Source organism: Xenopus laevis, chromosome 7S (genome assembly GCF_017654675.1).
Source record: "Xenopus laevis strain J_2021 chromosome 7S, Xenopus_laevis_v10.1, whole genome shotgun sequence".
Lineage (NCBI taxonomy): Eukaryota > Metazoa > Chordata > Amphibia > Anura > Pipidae > Xenopus > Xenopus laevis.
In genome coordinates, this window is record NC_054384.1 from 107248845 (window position 1) to 107263240 (window position 14396).

At 39.6% G+C, this 14396-nt stretch overlaps 1 protein-coding gene across 1 annotated transcript; it reads left to right on the plus strand.

The window, feature by feature from the left end:
* The first annotated feature begins 590 nt into the window (after positions 1-590).
* Positions 591-6682, plus strand: LOC121396064 (myelin-associated glycoprotein-like). Its single transcript, XM_041570655.1, has 4 exons — positions 591-642; positions 1140-1430; positions 4908-5201; positions 6243-6682. The coding sequence occupies exons 1-4, from the start codon at positions 591-593 to the stop codon at positions 6515-6517; spliced, it is 912 nt and encodes a 303-aa protein (XP_041426589.1). The 3' UTR covers positions 6518-6682.
* The last annotated feature ends 7714 nt before the right edge of the window (positions 6683-14396 follow it).

Here is a 14396-nt window from a genome sequence, read left to right on the forward strand (position 1 = left end):
CGAATTGAAAATACTTTTTTTGGTCGAATAGGTCCGTTTTCAATCAAATAGGTCCGAATTCGTTTTTAAAAAAAAAAAAAAAAAACCTTTTGATTTTTCAAGGTCCACCAATTGAATTCGAATCGTACAAATCGAAGGAATAGCACATTTGATCAAATTTGACGTTTTCACCCAAAAAAACTTAGATTTTTCAAAGTCCACCAATTGACTCCAAATAGGTTCTAGGAGGTCCCCCATAGGCTAAAACAGCAATTCGGCAGATTTTAGATGGTGAATGGTCCAAGTTGAATTTTTAAAGAGACAGTACATGATAAATTTTGATATTTGAATTTTTGACATTTTTTCAAATTCAAATCGAATTTGGACTATTCCTTAGTCAAAGTACACAAAAATATCTTGACATTTGAATTTATTTCATTTGAAAATTCACCTCGACAATTGATAAATCTGCACCTCAGTTTTAAGTGTTTTTATTTGTTTGCTTTCCATGTAAAGATATATTTTCGAATTCACTCTCTTTATAGGATAAAAAAAATCCAAGGCAGCTAAAGGCCAATGTCTATAAATCAGTGTGGCTGAAACTACAGATCATGGAACTTCACATTTCTTCCAAGAGGATATTTCTGCTGGCGGCTCTTCAAGGTAAAACTTATTTCCAGATAACAATCCAGAACCTGATTGTTATGATTTATGTGGTTCAATGATATATATCAGAAAACTGCTTTGAAATACATTTTTTTCATTCTGCAAATAATTAAGCAATTCCATACTAATTACTGTGAGTCACCATTTAGCATATTTATCAAAGAGTTAGTATTCAAAGCATTCTCCAAAATGCACCATTTTGCTCACTATTTTGTCACATGAAATTTTAAGCATTTATCCAATGTCTGTTTTGCCTGAAATCTGCAGTAGGATTTTCTTGTCATTAAAGGGGTGTTTCACCTTTAAGTTAACTTTTAGTATGTCATAGAATGTTCAGTTCTAAGCAGCTTTAATTGGTCTTCGTTACTTGTTTTTATATAGCTGATTTGCTGACAGATATTGACCAGGCAGTCTTGGAAACCATACCCCATGAAGGGGTTAACATAACTCTTCTCATTAATGAGGTTGCACTAATGTTCTTGTCTGTTGCTCAGGTTGGTTCCCAGGCTCAGAGTCTCAGGATCCCTCGGTTTATCTCCCACAGTCCATCACAGCACTGAAGGGATCCTGTGTGGAGATCCCCTGCACAATCAATGTGGTGCCTACAGACTTCCATCTGATCTGGTACAGGGAACAATCATTTACTGACCCAGAAATCTTCAATAACAAAAATCCATCCAGTATAAATGCAGAATTCACAGACAGAACTTCCCTGGTGGGGAACAAGTCAAACAGCTGCTCCTTGAGGATTGATGACGTGAGAGATGGTGGAACATATTATCCGTGTATAAATGTGAATATCAACTGTGATCGGTACAAAGGATTTAAAGGAAAACTATACCCCCCAAACAATGTAGGTCTCTATTAAAAGATACTGAGTAAAACAGCTCATATATAAAACCCTGCTTCATGTAAATGAACCATTATCATAATAATATACTTTTTTAGTAGTATGTGCCATTGGGTAATCATAAATAGAAAATTGCCATTTTAAAAAATAAGGGCCGCCCCCAGAGATCGTACGATTCACTGTGCACACATACAAACCACATGTAAGGTCACATGAGCCAATTAACAGACAGAGTTCTGCCTTTTGCTTCCTCACTTCTTCCTGTTACAGTTAGTGTTGTAGTATTTCTGGTCAGGTGATCTCTGAGGCAGCAGAGATAGAGTCACGAAATGGTGGTTCAAGGCAAGAGATGTAAAAGTGCAATATTTATGTTAATTTATATTCCAGTTTGGTAAGATTCTGTAATATGTCATTCAATTTGATATAAACTATCTGTTGCTTAAGTATTCATTTTGGGGGTATAGTTTTCCTTTAATAAAGTGCTGGTTCAGGTCTCAGGTAAGATACTCTATGGGAAAATAACAAAGTTTACTCACAGCTACTCACATAATTAATGACAGATATATGTAAGGTGGAGCTCATCATCCTTAGTTGTTAATCACTAATGTATAAAGGCCGATGAAGCATAAAAAAGATCTTCTGCTGTAAGAAAATGTGGAGAAATTCTATTCTTTTATCCAAAAGGTTTTGATTTGTATTTTTTAAGAGCTACAGTACCGTACCAGCTACTCACATCAACATGAAAGGCAAAGGCCCAGGGTTTCGCTGGATTATCATCTATAAATCATTATTGTGAGTAACAGCGATCATAGCTAGCGATGAGCGGAACGGCGGAAAAAATTGCGAAATGCATTGAAGTCAATGGGCGTCATCATTCTTTTTATGCAGACCAAATGCAGAAAAGACAATGGGCATTTTTCTTGAGGCAACTTTTTTGCATTGTGAGTCTTTTGTCTCTGCGACTTTTTTGTCTAAATGCATTAAAGTCAATGGCCGTTTTTTGTTATGGTGACTTTTTTGTCTCTGCGACAATTTTGTCTTGGTGACTTTTTTGTCTCAGTGACTTTTTTTTCTCACCAACAATTTTTTCTCACTCAAAATACAGTAAAGACAATGAGCGTTTTTCTTGAGGCAACTTTTTTGTCTTGGTGACTCTCTGCGACTTTTTTGTCTCTGCGACTTTTTCGTCCAAATGCATTAAAGTCAATGAGCGTTATGGGTGACTTTTTTGTCTCACCGACAATTTTGTCTTGGTGACTTCTTTGTCTTGGTGACTTTTTTGTCTCTGCGACTTTTTTGTCTCTGCGACTTTTTCGTCCAAATGCATTAAAGTCAATGAGCGTTATGGGTGACTGTTTTGTCTCACTTACAATTTTGTCTCAGCAACTTTTCCGTCCAAATGCATTAAAGTCTATGGGTGTTTTTTTTCTTATGGTGACTTTTGTGTCTCTGCAAAAATTTTGTCTTGGCAACATTTTTTGCTGTGGATTTTTGCTGCATTTTGGCAAAAAAATTGTAGATGGTGACATGCATAAATTTCCATATACTTTCCATATTGCCATTGGCAAAGTGCAATTAAAGGAGAACGAAACCCCACCTGGTGTGAAAAGCCTCTTCCACTCCCCACATAGTGCATTAGTGAAAATGTGCCCCTAATTGGGCAATTCACGTATCTGTGCAGAGTAGCTCAGTGGAGCTCAAGGGCACCATCTTCTGCATTTTCTTTGGATCCTCTTCCTTCTCTTCGGCCATTTACGGAGTTTCCAGACGCATGCACAGTTGACACAAACACCGGATTGACTCCAGTTGTGCATGTGCCAAATATCTCTGTGTCGGCAGAAGATGGTGGCCTTGAGCTCCTCTGCGCTACTCTGCACTGTTACATGAGTTGCACAATTAGGGGCACTAATGCACTATGAGTGGAGGGGCATTATGGTGGGTAGTGGAATGAGTTTTTTACATTGGGGAGTTTAGTTCTCCTTTAAGGTGTAATAGACATTTTTTATACCTACAATGAGTGTTTCTCTTCCCATATTTCCAAGATCATTATGGCCATCATGGGGAGTTGCCCTTAAAGGAGAAGGAAAGCACCAAGACAGTTTATTGCCAATAGATTAGCCACAATAGTACAAGCTAGAACGCTATATTTACTCTGCAGAATGCTTTACCGTACCTGAATAAACTGCTCTAGACACTGTCTCTGTTTGTTTAGGATAGAAGCTGCCATATAAGCTTGGTGTGACATCACTTCCTGCCTGAGTCTCTCCCTGCTCACTTACAGCTCTGAGCTCAGATTACAGTAGGGAGGGGAGGAGGGAGGGGGATAGGAGCAAACTGAGCATGCTCAAGCCCAAGCCCTGGAGGTTTAAGCTGAAAACAGGAAGTCTGATACAGAAGCCCATGAGTACACAATAGAAGGAAACAAATGTGGTGTTTCTTTTGACAGAAGACTCAGAACAGCATTACTTTGAGGGTTTACTGGTGTATTTATATAGACCTTTCTGATAAAGCTTACTTACTTTTAGCCTTTCCTTCTCCTTTAATGCAGTTGTAGCTGATGCATCAAAATAATCACATTTGCACTTGTACTTTAATGTTTTTTGGATGCAATTTCACTGTGGGAACACTGCAACTATTGCCTGGTTCAGAGGTGGTGGTAGTAGCCCCAGGGTTAAAATATCAAAACTGATGCAAAAATGGCAATAACAGCACCACTATAAATAAAGCAAAATGAAGCAAATAACAGGAACAATAGTAGTGAGAGGAGAAAAAAATATACTCACAGTTCACCCCAGTCCATGGGTGCATAACATGTGACAAAAGCCAACAAATTGTTGGAGTTTCTCTCCAAAACGTAAAAACCAAAATATGATTAAAACTTCAAGTCATTTATTAGGACATACAAGTCAAGACCTGACGCGTTTCATGCCTACTGGGGCACTTACTAGGGCACTTACTCATAGGCTATGAATAAGTGCCCCAGTAGGCACGAAATGCATCAGGGCAGTGGCACAGAGAGCAGCTGTACGGCAGTGCAATTACTACAGGCAAGGGCAGCTCTGGTAAATGATCCCTCATCAGTGAGTGCTAAACTACAAACAGCCCTAATTCAATTAGTAATCGGCAGTGATTAGTCAGGCAGTAAAAACTCATATTGACCAACAGGTCAATAGAGGAGAAGTGACTTGGGGAGGATAAGAGAGAAGTAATAAAACTACTGCAGATGTTGTACAGTAAGAAACTCCTAACACTTATAGGACTATAATTTAATCATAGAATTGTACCACAAATTACACATTTCAGAAGTATCAGGGACTAATCAGTAGATCTATATAGAGATATATAAGTACATTCTTTTATTCACAATGAGCACTACAAGTCTATAAAGAAATATGTATATTGTGTCTCTCAGATATCCCAGACAAGCCAGTGCTAAAGTTGCCCACTAATCTGACTAAAGGAGTTTCTGTCCGTATCACCTGCTCTGTACGACACACCTGTACCCACAATCCCCCTGTGCCCCAATGGAACAAAGTCGGCTTTAACAAAACAGATCGGAGAGAAGAACTTGAGGGCGGAGTCTGGAGATTTGTACAGGAAATGGATTATATCCCGACCTATCAGGATCATGGCACTCCTATTATATGCCAATCTGAATATCCAATGGGACGAGTCTCACAAGAAAGTCTCATTTTAAATATCACATGTAAGTATCCCTTCCCTTTATATGTCTCTATAAGTATTAAACACTAGTGATGGGAAAAAATTTTTTTTTCAAAATGAATCAGTTAATAGTGCTGCTCCAGCAGAATTCTGCACTGAAATCCATTTCTCAAAAGAGCAAACAGATTTTTTTATATTCAATTTTGAAATCTGACATGGGGCTAGATATTTTGTCAATTTCCCAGCTGCCCCCAGTCATGTGACTTGTGCCTGCACTTTAGGAGAGAAATGCTTTCTGGCAGGCTGCTGTTTTTCCTTCTCAATGTAACTGAATGTGTCTCAGTGAGACATGGGTTTTTACTATTGAGTGTTGTTCTTAGATCTACCAGGCAGCTGTTATCTTGTGTTATGGAGCTGCTATCTGGTTACCTTCCCATTGTTCTGTTGTTTGGCTGCTGGGGGGGGGGGAGGGGGGTGATATCACTCCAACTTGCAGTACAGCAGTAAAGAGTGATTGAAGCTTATCAGAGCACAAGTCACATGACTTGGGGCAGCTGGGAAATTGACAAAATGTCTAGCCCCATGTCAGATTTCAAAATTGAATATAAAAAAATCTGTTTGCTCTTTTGAGAAATGGATTTCAGTGCAGAATTCTGCTGGAGCAGCACTATTAACTGACTCATTTTGAAAAAAAATTTTTTTCCCATGACAGTATCCCTTTAAGACAATGCCACACAGTTGCCTCTTTAGGCTAAAGATGGGCCACCTGGCACTCCATAGTCCATGATTAGATGCCCTTGGACAGAAAACGCGTAGGGCCTATGGAGATGTGTATTTTTTGCAGAAAAAAGATCAGTCTATATTCATTAATTATATATTATTCATTTATAGTATAGTCCAATTACAAAGTACAGGTATGGGACCTATTATCCAGAATGCTCAGGACCTGGATCTTTCCGTGCATTCATATTCTGACCCTTAATGGTATTGGACTTATTTGATTAGCGTAGAATGAACATTTTCGCAGAATAAAAGAATAATTATAAACTGCACATAAAACGAATGACAAATGCACTTCCTCTAGATCCTCCCCAAAATGTACTGATCATTAAACTTGATGGAGAAAATAAAATAAAAGCAGAGCAAGTGACTTTACGATGTACCAGCAATGCCAACCCCCCTGCTCAGTCCTATACCTGGTTCCGCATTAATAAAGAAGGAGAGGAGGAAGAGCTGAAAGAACACGGGGAGAAAATAACTATAAACTGGGAGAATGTAAAATATTTCTGCTCTGCAAGGAACGAGCTGGGAAAAAATGATTCTTTCATAATGGATCTGAGCTCCTTCTGTAAGTACTAAAAGTCATTCCGATTTAGTTTTATTTGATTCAGCAATGTAAACCTAAAACAAAAGTCTTCTCTACTTCAACTGAGTTGTATTGGGTGTCCCAACGTTTTAAATTCTTGTACTTGCCATAATGCCTGGATTATCCCCTATAATTTGGGCATGTGTATAACCAGTCACGGCATTCAGCCTGCAGGCCAAAGGGATCAATACTGTATAGTGTTACTCCCATCCTAAAAGAGTCATATAATCACTACAAGCCAATCACAATGGCTCCTTGAATTTCTTCAGGCAGGTTTTAGGCAACATGAACACGTTGAGATGTGAATGTATCATCCAGTCACAGTGGTAATTATTAATTGAGATAAATGACCGAGGTGCTAATTGTTCTAAAAACTGCCCCCCCTCCAAGATGGGTAGTTTTATAGAGTATGTAGGACAGATCGGCATAGGATAGATAAGCATATCACAATGAAGTATTTACTGTATTTGGGGCTCTTCTCCTTGTGTGTCTCCTCAGTTGCGTGGATAGAGTTCTCATCTGTCAGGGGCTCCGATTGTGGAGAGGTCCGGACACAGGAGGAAGCACTAGGGGTTAAAGTCCAGTTCACAGGAGCCAAAGGGTTCAGAATTAGAGTAGTCAGGATTCAGGCAAAAGTTCAGGAGGCAGGCAGCAAAGGATCATGGTCTGAGTTAAGGCAATGGATCAAAAGTCAATACTACAATCAGAGCACCCAGGAACACTAGTGAGTGTGACCTATAATCGGCATTGAACCTGCGACCTTGGTGGTCATGGGCGCTGCCATCTTGGATGCAGAGCCGAAGTGGAAGGGAGCTCCTGACATCTTCAAATTCTCCTCCATACCTTCTGGGTCATGCTGTCCTTGTCTCCTCTTCATCAGTGATGGTCGAATAAATTAGACATGGAAAATTTCACTGGCGTCAAAAAAATGTGGACGCACGTCGGGAAAAGTCATCACGTGTCAACACTATTCAGAAGCCCATTGACTTTAATGTCGGCGTCAAAATTGACATGAATGGATGCGGGCGTCAAAATGAATGCAGGCGTCATTGTTTTTTTGCTAATTTTGCAGGAAATTCATGAATTTTCCAGTGAAGTGAAACACGAGAAATTCGCCCATCACTACTTTTCCTTTGTGTTTGTTGTGTTTGCAACTTGCAAGGTAGTTGGGATCGATGATTGCAAAACACTTTGTGGCCCATAATTAGAATAAAAAACAACATACCTCCCAACATTTTGGAAATAGAAAACCCCCAACATTTTGGAAATAGAAAAAGGGATAAAAAGATCTGAATTTTCACCACTCCCATTGTGTGGCCACACCCCCTAATTACCATGTTCATTTTACAAAATTTGGCGGTTATGAAGGTTTGAACACATTTCTGTGGCGTTTATGTGTTATTACGGTTTTGCTAATGAAGGTGAATTGCCCTTTAAGCTGCAAAATCACAGTTTCCCCAAAAGACCTGCTTATCTTAAATCGTTACAATTGTTTCTTTGCTTATCTTAAATTGTTACAATTGTTTCTTTGCTTATCTTACTTTGTTACAAATATATGCAAGCGCCCCTCTGAAGGTTTTTTTTTTGCAGGGGGACTGGCGCACTCTAGTTACGCCACTGGTTTTTGGTTAAAAAAAAAAAATGACTGTATCCAAACATTGCACTTTTATGCATTTTCTTAGCTTTAAAAGGTCACTTCGCTTTCCTTTTTTACTTTGCATGTGTCTGATGGAGATGACAGTATCATTAATATCCTTTTGCTCCCTGTAGTTTTTATGAAAATGATACTGTTTTGCATTATTAGCTCGGCCCAAGCTGTCATTGTCTTTGGCTGCATTATATTGCCCATGTGTGGCTTATTTGATAAGTAGGTGCGGTGAGAAACCAAGGGGGAGGCTAATCAGCCAAACAGAGCAAAAAAACTGGAGAACTTTACTGGTGGTCTGAATAGTTTAGAATAGAAATGATTGGTACATGACACCCAAGTTGATCCACCAGATTTAAAAACCAACTCACTGTGGGAAATTCATTCAGGGAGAATTTTCGTTGTGCTACTTTGTCAGATGTTAATTTTCAGTGCATTACGCTAATACATCAAAGTGCGAAGTTACCTCTCGGCAGCCAAACTCTAGTTTCTCTAGCGTAAATTCGTCAACACAAGAATTTCATTGCGAACTTTCACTAACGTTCATTTCTTCCTTGCAAAACCTAGTCAATACACTTACTGACTTAGGTCAATTTGAATAGGGCGGGTACTTAATAAAGACAAAAGAGATCCTCTAATGTCCTAGACGTGAGCCCACCCTAAAACAAATGTGGAATGCCCCTCAAATGGTAAAATTAGTTACAACTTTTAAAGACAATCACGCTTTAAAATATAACTTTTCGGCATCCAGGATATGATGTCAATGATATAAGACTGAGGAGGAAAGGGCCCACCTGTGCTTACTTGATTATTAATATTCTTTTTTTAATTTTATTTTGCAGTGGATGTTCCTGGTGATGGCACCTCAAAACTCCTCATGTTGGTGCTTTTAATCATCATCATCATTCCCCTTCTTATATTGCTGATTTTGTACTGCATTTTAAGGTATAGCAAGGCCTCTATTTTTATAACAATAAATACTAAATATATATATATAATGGGTATCATTTTCTAACATTGAGCAAAGTGAAAAAGAAAAACAGGTGCAAGCTGACTTGATTTTTCCACTTGCTATGGTGGTTGTACTGAGGAGCAGATATTTACCCTCAAAGAATACATGCCAATGACTTTTGTGTAACTAAATGCAGAGTTGCCTGTGGTCAGTATGTTAAACTCAAAGGGAGAGGCCCATCAGTATCCAGTGGAACATTCCCTAGCTTGCATGTCATTCAGGCATTATGTACAGTAGGGCAAGTGATTTGTGCTTGAGCCCTAAAGGACAATATTTTGCTCATATTAGTGCTCCAGTACATGCACCTTTGGATTAGTGAGCCCAACCTCTATATCTGTCTGTCTATCAATTTAGTTACCTTTCTATTTAGTTTATGTATCTAGCTATGTAACTACCACAATTTCTTGTCCACAGACCAAAACTCCAGTGTTCCGCTTGCCATCAGGGAAGCAAAAATATGGTAAAGAAATAAGACTATGAAGATTTTCATTCATCCAGGTCATGGTGTATCTAATATAAGTAATTCTTAAACAACTGAACTTGCTGAATAGTCATTGAAGACGTTTCACTACTCATCCGAGCAGCTTCTTCCGTTCAACTGACTGGGAAGTCCTCTCCATATAAACTGTTCCACTAATCCAATCACAATGGCCCATTGTAACTCTTCAGAGAGGTGACATCTGAAACTCACAGAGGTATGATCTTGTGGGGTTACTGTGATAGGATTCCCAACTCCTGGAAACAGGTGTTACTTGTGAGAGTTGCATGAAAGGATGTTTCTCTAACTTGACATGAATCGCCTCTTTCATGCCTCGTTCAAACCAGCGGTCTTCTTTATCCAAGATTTGGACATTGTTATCTTCAAAGGAATTGCATCATACCTTGGTAATCCTATCACAGTAACTACACAGAATCACACCCATGTGAGTTTCAGATGTCACCTCTCTGAAGAGTTACAATGGGCCATTGTGATTGGATTAGTAGAGGAGTTTATTTGCCAAGGACTTCCCACACCAGTCAGTTGTACTGAAGAAGCTGCTCGGATGAGTAGTGAAATGTCTTCATTGATTACTCAGCAAGTCCAGTTGTTTTGGAATTATTAATTACCTTAGTGGTAAGGAAACCACTTTTTGATTGACACATACCCCAATACATAATAAAGGGTGCAAAGTTTACCCAGGTGCAGTAACCTACACAGTGTCGGACTGGGATGCCAGGGGCCCATCCGAAAACCTCAGGCTGAGGGCCCACTTTCCAAACGATTATATCTCCTCTACTCACTCAACCTCTTTATTCTTCTAGTCTCTTCTCTCTACATACTATACTATATTCTTCCATTGTTAAGCCTCGTTGTTCCCATAAAGAAATATGGAATGACCATGAAATAGGCCAAATGATTAGAAGCAAGAGGCCCACTGGCACCTGGGCCCACCGGGAGTTTTCCTGGTATCCCGGTGGGCCAGTCCGACACTGAACCCACAGCAAAAAGCAATAGAATGTTTTTTTTGAGCAAGAGACAAGTAAATGCTTCCTGCTGATTGGTTGATTGTAGCAAATGTTGCCCCTTTTGTTTTATAACCATCAATACATACAAAAAATGAGCTGTTAGTACCACACTTTGGCCATAATATGTAAGCTCACGTGCCACGTCAAGGCCCCTCGTTGTACATGAGTCCTACACTATTAACATTCTAAATTTGTAGTGCATTTAAAATCAAGTCCCCCAGCAACCATTTTTAAGGTTAACAGCTCAAGGGTCAGAATGTTTTTCAGCCGGTCTGAATCTGGAGTTTGTAAAAAGTTGTCATCGGTGTGAGAAAAAAAGGTTGCCCGGGCAATTATTATACAATAATTATACAATATACATTTTTCAAATCAAAAATACAAAGAAACAATAACAGCTGTGTGGTTTGAAGTGCATTTTATGAATAATTCTCTTATAGGAAACAGAAGTCTGTGAAGCCACCTATACTGACTTACTGCAAAGAGACCAGTCTGCAGAATATTCAGTACTAAAGGTAATGTGTAGTTTCTGTATATAGATATGGTAAGAGAAAAGGTACAAATGCATCTAGTCCCTAAACATATAACATTTTTATAATAACTGTTTAGCAGAGCAAGTACATAGTCACAACCCCTACATGTAGAGCAATAAGAGCACCTTCTCTCAGAACAGATATCACTTTGCAGTTCAGTCCTTTAAGCTCTACCCTTTCGAGTATATAACAACAGCAATTTTGGCCAGTACTTTCCATCCTTGTGGGACATTCACTAAAAATCGTAGTTGCGCTGGCGTCCGCTTCGCCGCGCTTCGCCGCGCTTCGCCGCGCTTCGCCGCACTTCACCAGGTGTATTTTCGCCAGCGCTCCGCAAATTCACTAAAATCCGAAGTTGCGCTCAGGGGTAGCGTAAGGTTTGTACTTGCGCTAGCGTTAATTCGCCAAGCAAAGCGAAGTTACGCTAGCGATGGTTAATTTGCATACAGCGCCAAATTGAAGTTACAATAGAGGTATATGTAGCAGCACTACACAAGCCTGGGAAACCTTCAAAACAGCAAATAAAATTTTTATTTTGTCCTACACATGTGCCCACTGTATAGTTAAGTTGCCATGAGTTAGGAAATGTAGGGGGGAAGGAGGGGAGCCCCAAAATTTTTTTCGATCTTTTTCAGCCTTTCACCCATAATAAAGAAAAAACGCCAGCGTTTTTCGGGACTTAGAAAAAATTGGAACTTTTTTTGAAGCAATCCCTATCTACTCTATTGCGCTTCGCCTGGTCTGAGGTGGCGAAGGAAGTCTGGCGTAAAAGGTAGCGTTCAGAACAATGCGTGCGTTAGTGAATTTGCGTAGTTACGTCCGTTGCGCAAATTCACCTGGTGTAAGGGTGCGAAGTTACACTAGCGAAGTTAAGACAGCGTCCGTTAGTGAATTTGCGAAGTAACGAAAATGGCCAACGCTAGCTAGCGTTAGGCACTTTGGCGCTTAGTGAATTTGCCCCCTTGACTGCCAGTCCATCAAGGTCAAAATTTACTCCACCTGCAACTGGTACAACATCTTCTAGAGCCAGAGGAAAACAAAAAATTCCATCAGATTCTGTCTCTCTGCAATTTGCCTCAGGGGGGGTCAAAAGCGCAATGCTAAAAAGCATCCTGACAAAAGCTATTTAATGTATCTAATGCAGGGCTGTCCAACTGGTGGCATGCAGCCCGCAACCCACCCTTGTGTGGCCCCCACATTAAAGTCTGCCTGCTGTGTCTGCTTATCATGTGTCAACTTTAAAAGGTATCACTACAGAGATTAACTGGCCCCTGCATTGTTTAACCAAATTTAGACTGTAATCCCCTCTATTGTTCACACCTGTAAAACCCTGTACTAATTATTTTTAGGGGCCCCTATGGTGTTTAATCATGTGCTGCAGGGGTTCTGTGTTATACACAGGGGAGGAGGCATATGGATTTAAGAAATCCATTATGTAAAAATAAGAACCAAAAAATCAAATGATTGGTGCTCACTGCTGGGATATCCTTTAACACTCATATGCGAACAAAGTAAAGTCATATTCACTATAAAAATAAAAACTGGGTAAATAGACAGGCTGTACAAAATAAAAAATATATCTAATATAGTTTCTTAGCCAAAAATGTAATGTATAAAGGCTGGAGTAGGGATGTAGCGAACGTCGGAAAAAAAGTTCGCGAACATATTCGCGAACTTGCGCAAAAATGCGAGCGGTTCGCGAACGGTTCGCGAAACCCCATAGACTTCAATGGGAAGGCGAACTTTAACATCTAGAAAAGACATTTCTGGCCAGAAAAATGATTTTAAAGTTGTTTAAAGGGTGCAACGACCTGGACAGTGGCATGCCAGAGGGGGATCAAGGGCAAAAATGTATCTGAAAAATCTGCCTGTGTGTGCTTGGAAGAGATAGTGTAGGGGGAGAGCTGTTAGTGATTTCAGGGACAGATGATAGTAAGTTTGCTGGCTAGTAATCTGCTTGATACTGCTCTGTATTGGAGGACAGAAGTCTGCAGGGATTTGAGGGACATTTTAGCTTAGGTAGCTTTGCTGGCTAGTAATCTACTGTTCTCTTTAAACAACTGCCATACGTTGACCTTGTAGGCATTGTTTGCCCAGTTTTTTTGGACGCAGCCACTGAAGCACAGTTGCCAGAAAAAATATGCCATATAAATGCTGAAATAGTAATTTTTCGCCATACGTTGACCTTGTAGACATTGTTTGCCCAGTTTTTTTGGTTGCAGCCACTGAAGCACAGTTGCCAGAAAAAATATGCCATATAAATGCTGAAAATAGTCATTTTTTGCCATACGTTGACCTTGTAGGCATTGTTTGCCCAGTTTTTTTGGTCGCAGCCACTGAAGCACAGTTGCCAGAAAAAAATATGCCATATAAATGCTGAAAATAGTCATTTTTTGCCATATACGTTGAGTCAACGTATGGCAAAAAATGACTATTTTCAGCATTTATATGGCATATTTTTTCTGGCCTCTGTGCTTCAGTGGCTGCGGCCAAAAAACTGGGCCAAATAATGCCTAAAAGGTCAACTTATACACTACTACAGCGATGGATACGGATTACGTAAAATATATTATGGCTGCTTGAAAAAAGTCACTCCGGTGTTTTTTCTGGAGACGGTAATATTATGGATATTTAGACAGAATGTGAACAAGGTCACACAGCTAGATGGCAGTTGGTTGAATAACACACTGGGCAAAAAATGCCTACAGGGCAAATAATGCCTAAAAGGTCAACTTATACACTACTACAGCGGTAGTAAAATAAAAAAAAGTAAAATAAAAAAAAATGAATATTAAAAAAAAAAAAATTAAAGTTGGTGCTGCTGAACTACTAGGAGCAGCAGATTAGCACACCAGTCCCACTCCCAACACTGCTAGACTAATAGCACTGGGCTCTATAGTAGCAGTAGTAGTAGTAGTAGTAAAACAACAAAAAAATAAATAAAAGCAGTCCTTACAAGGACTACTGTTATTGCAGCAGTCAGCAGATGAGATCAGAAGCAGGACAGCTGCCCACTGCAGCTACATACAGAGCACTGCAGTAGAAGGTAGATTACTAGCCAGCAAAGCTACCTAAGCTTAAATGTCCCTCAAACCCCTGCAGACTTCTGTCCCTCCAATAACAGAGCAGTATCAAAACGATTACTAGCCAGCAAACTTTCAACTGTCCCTGAAATCACT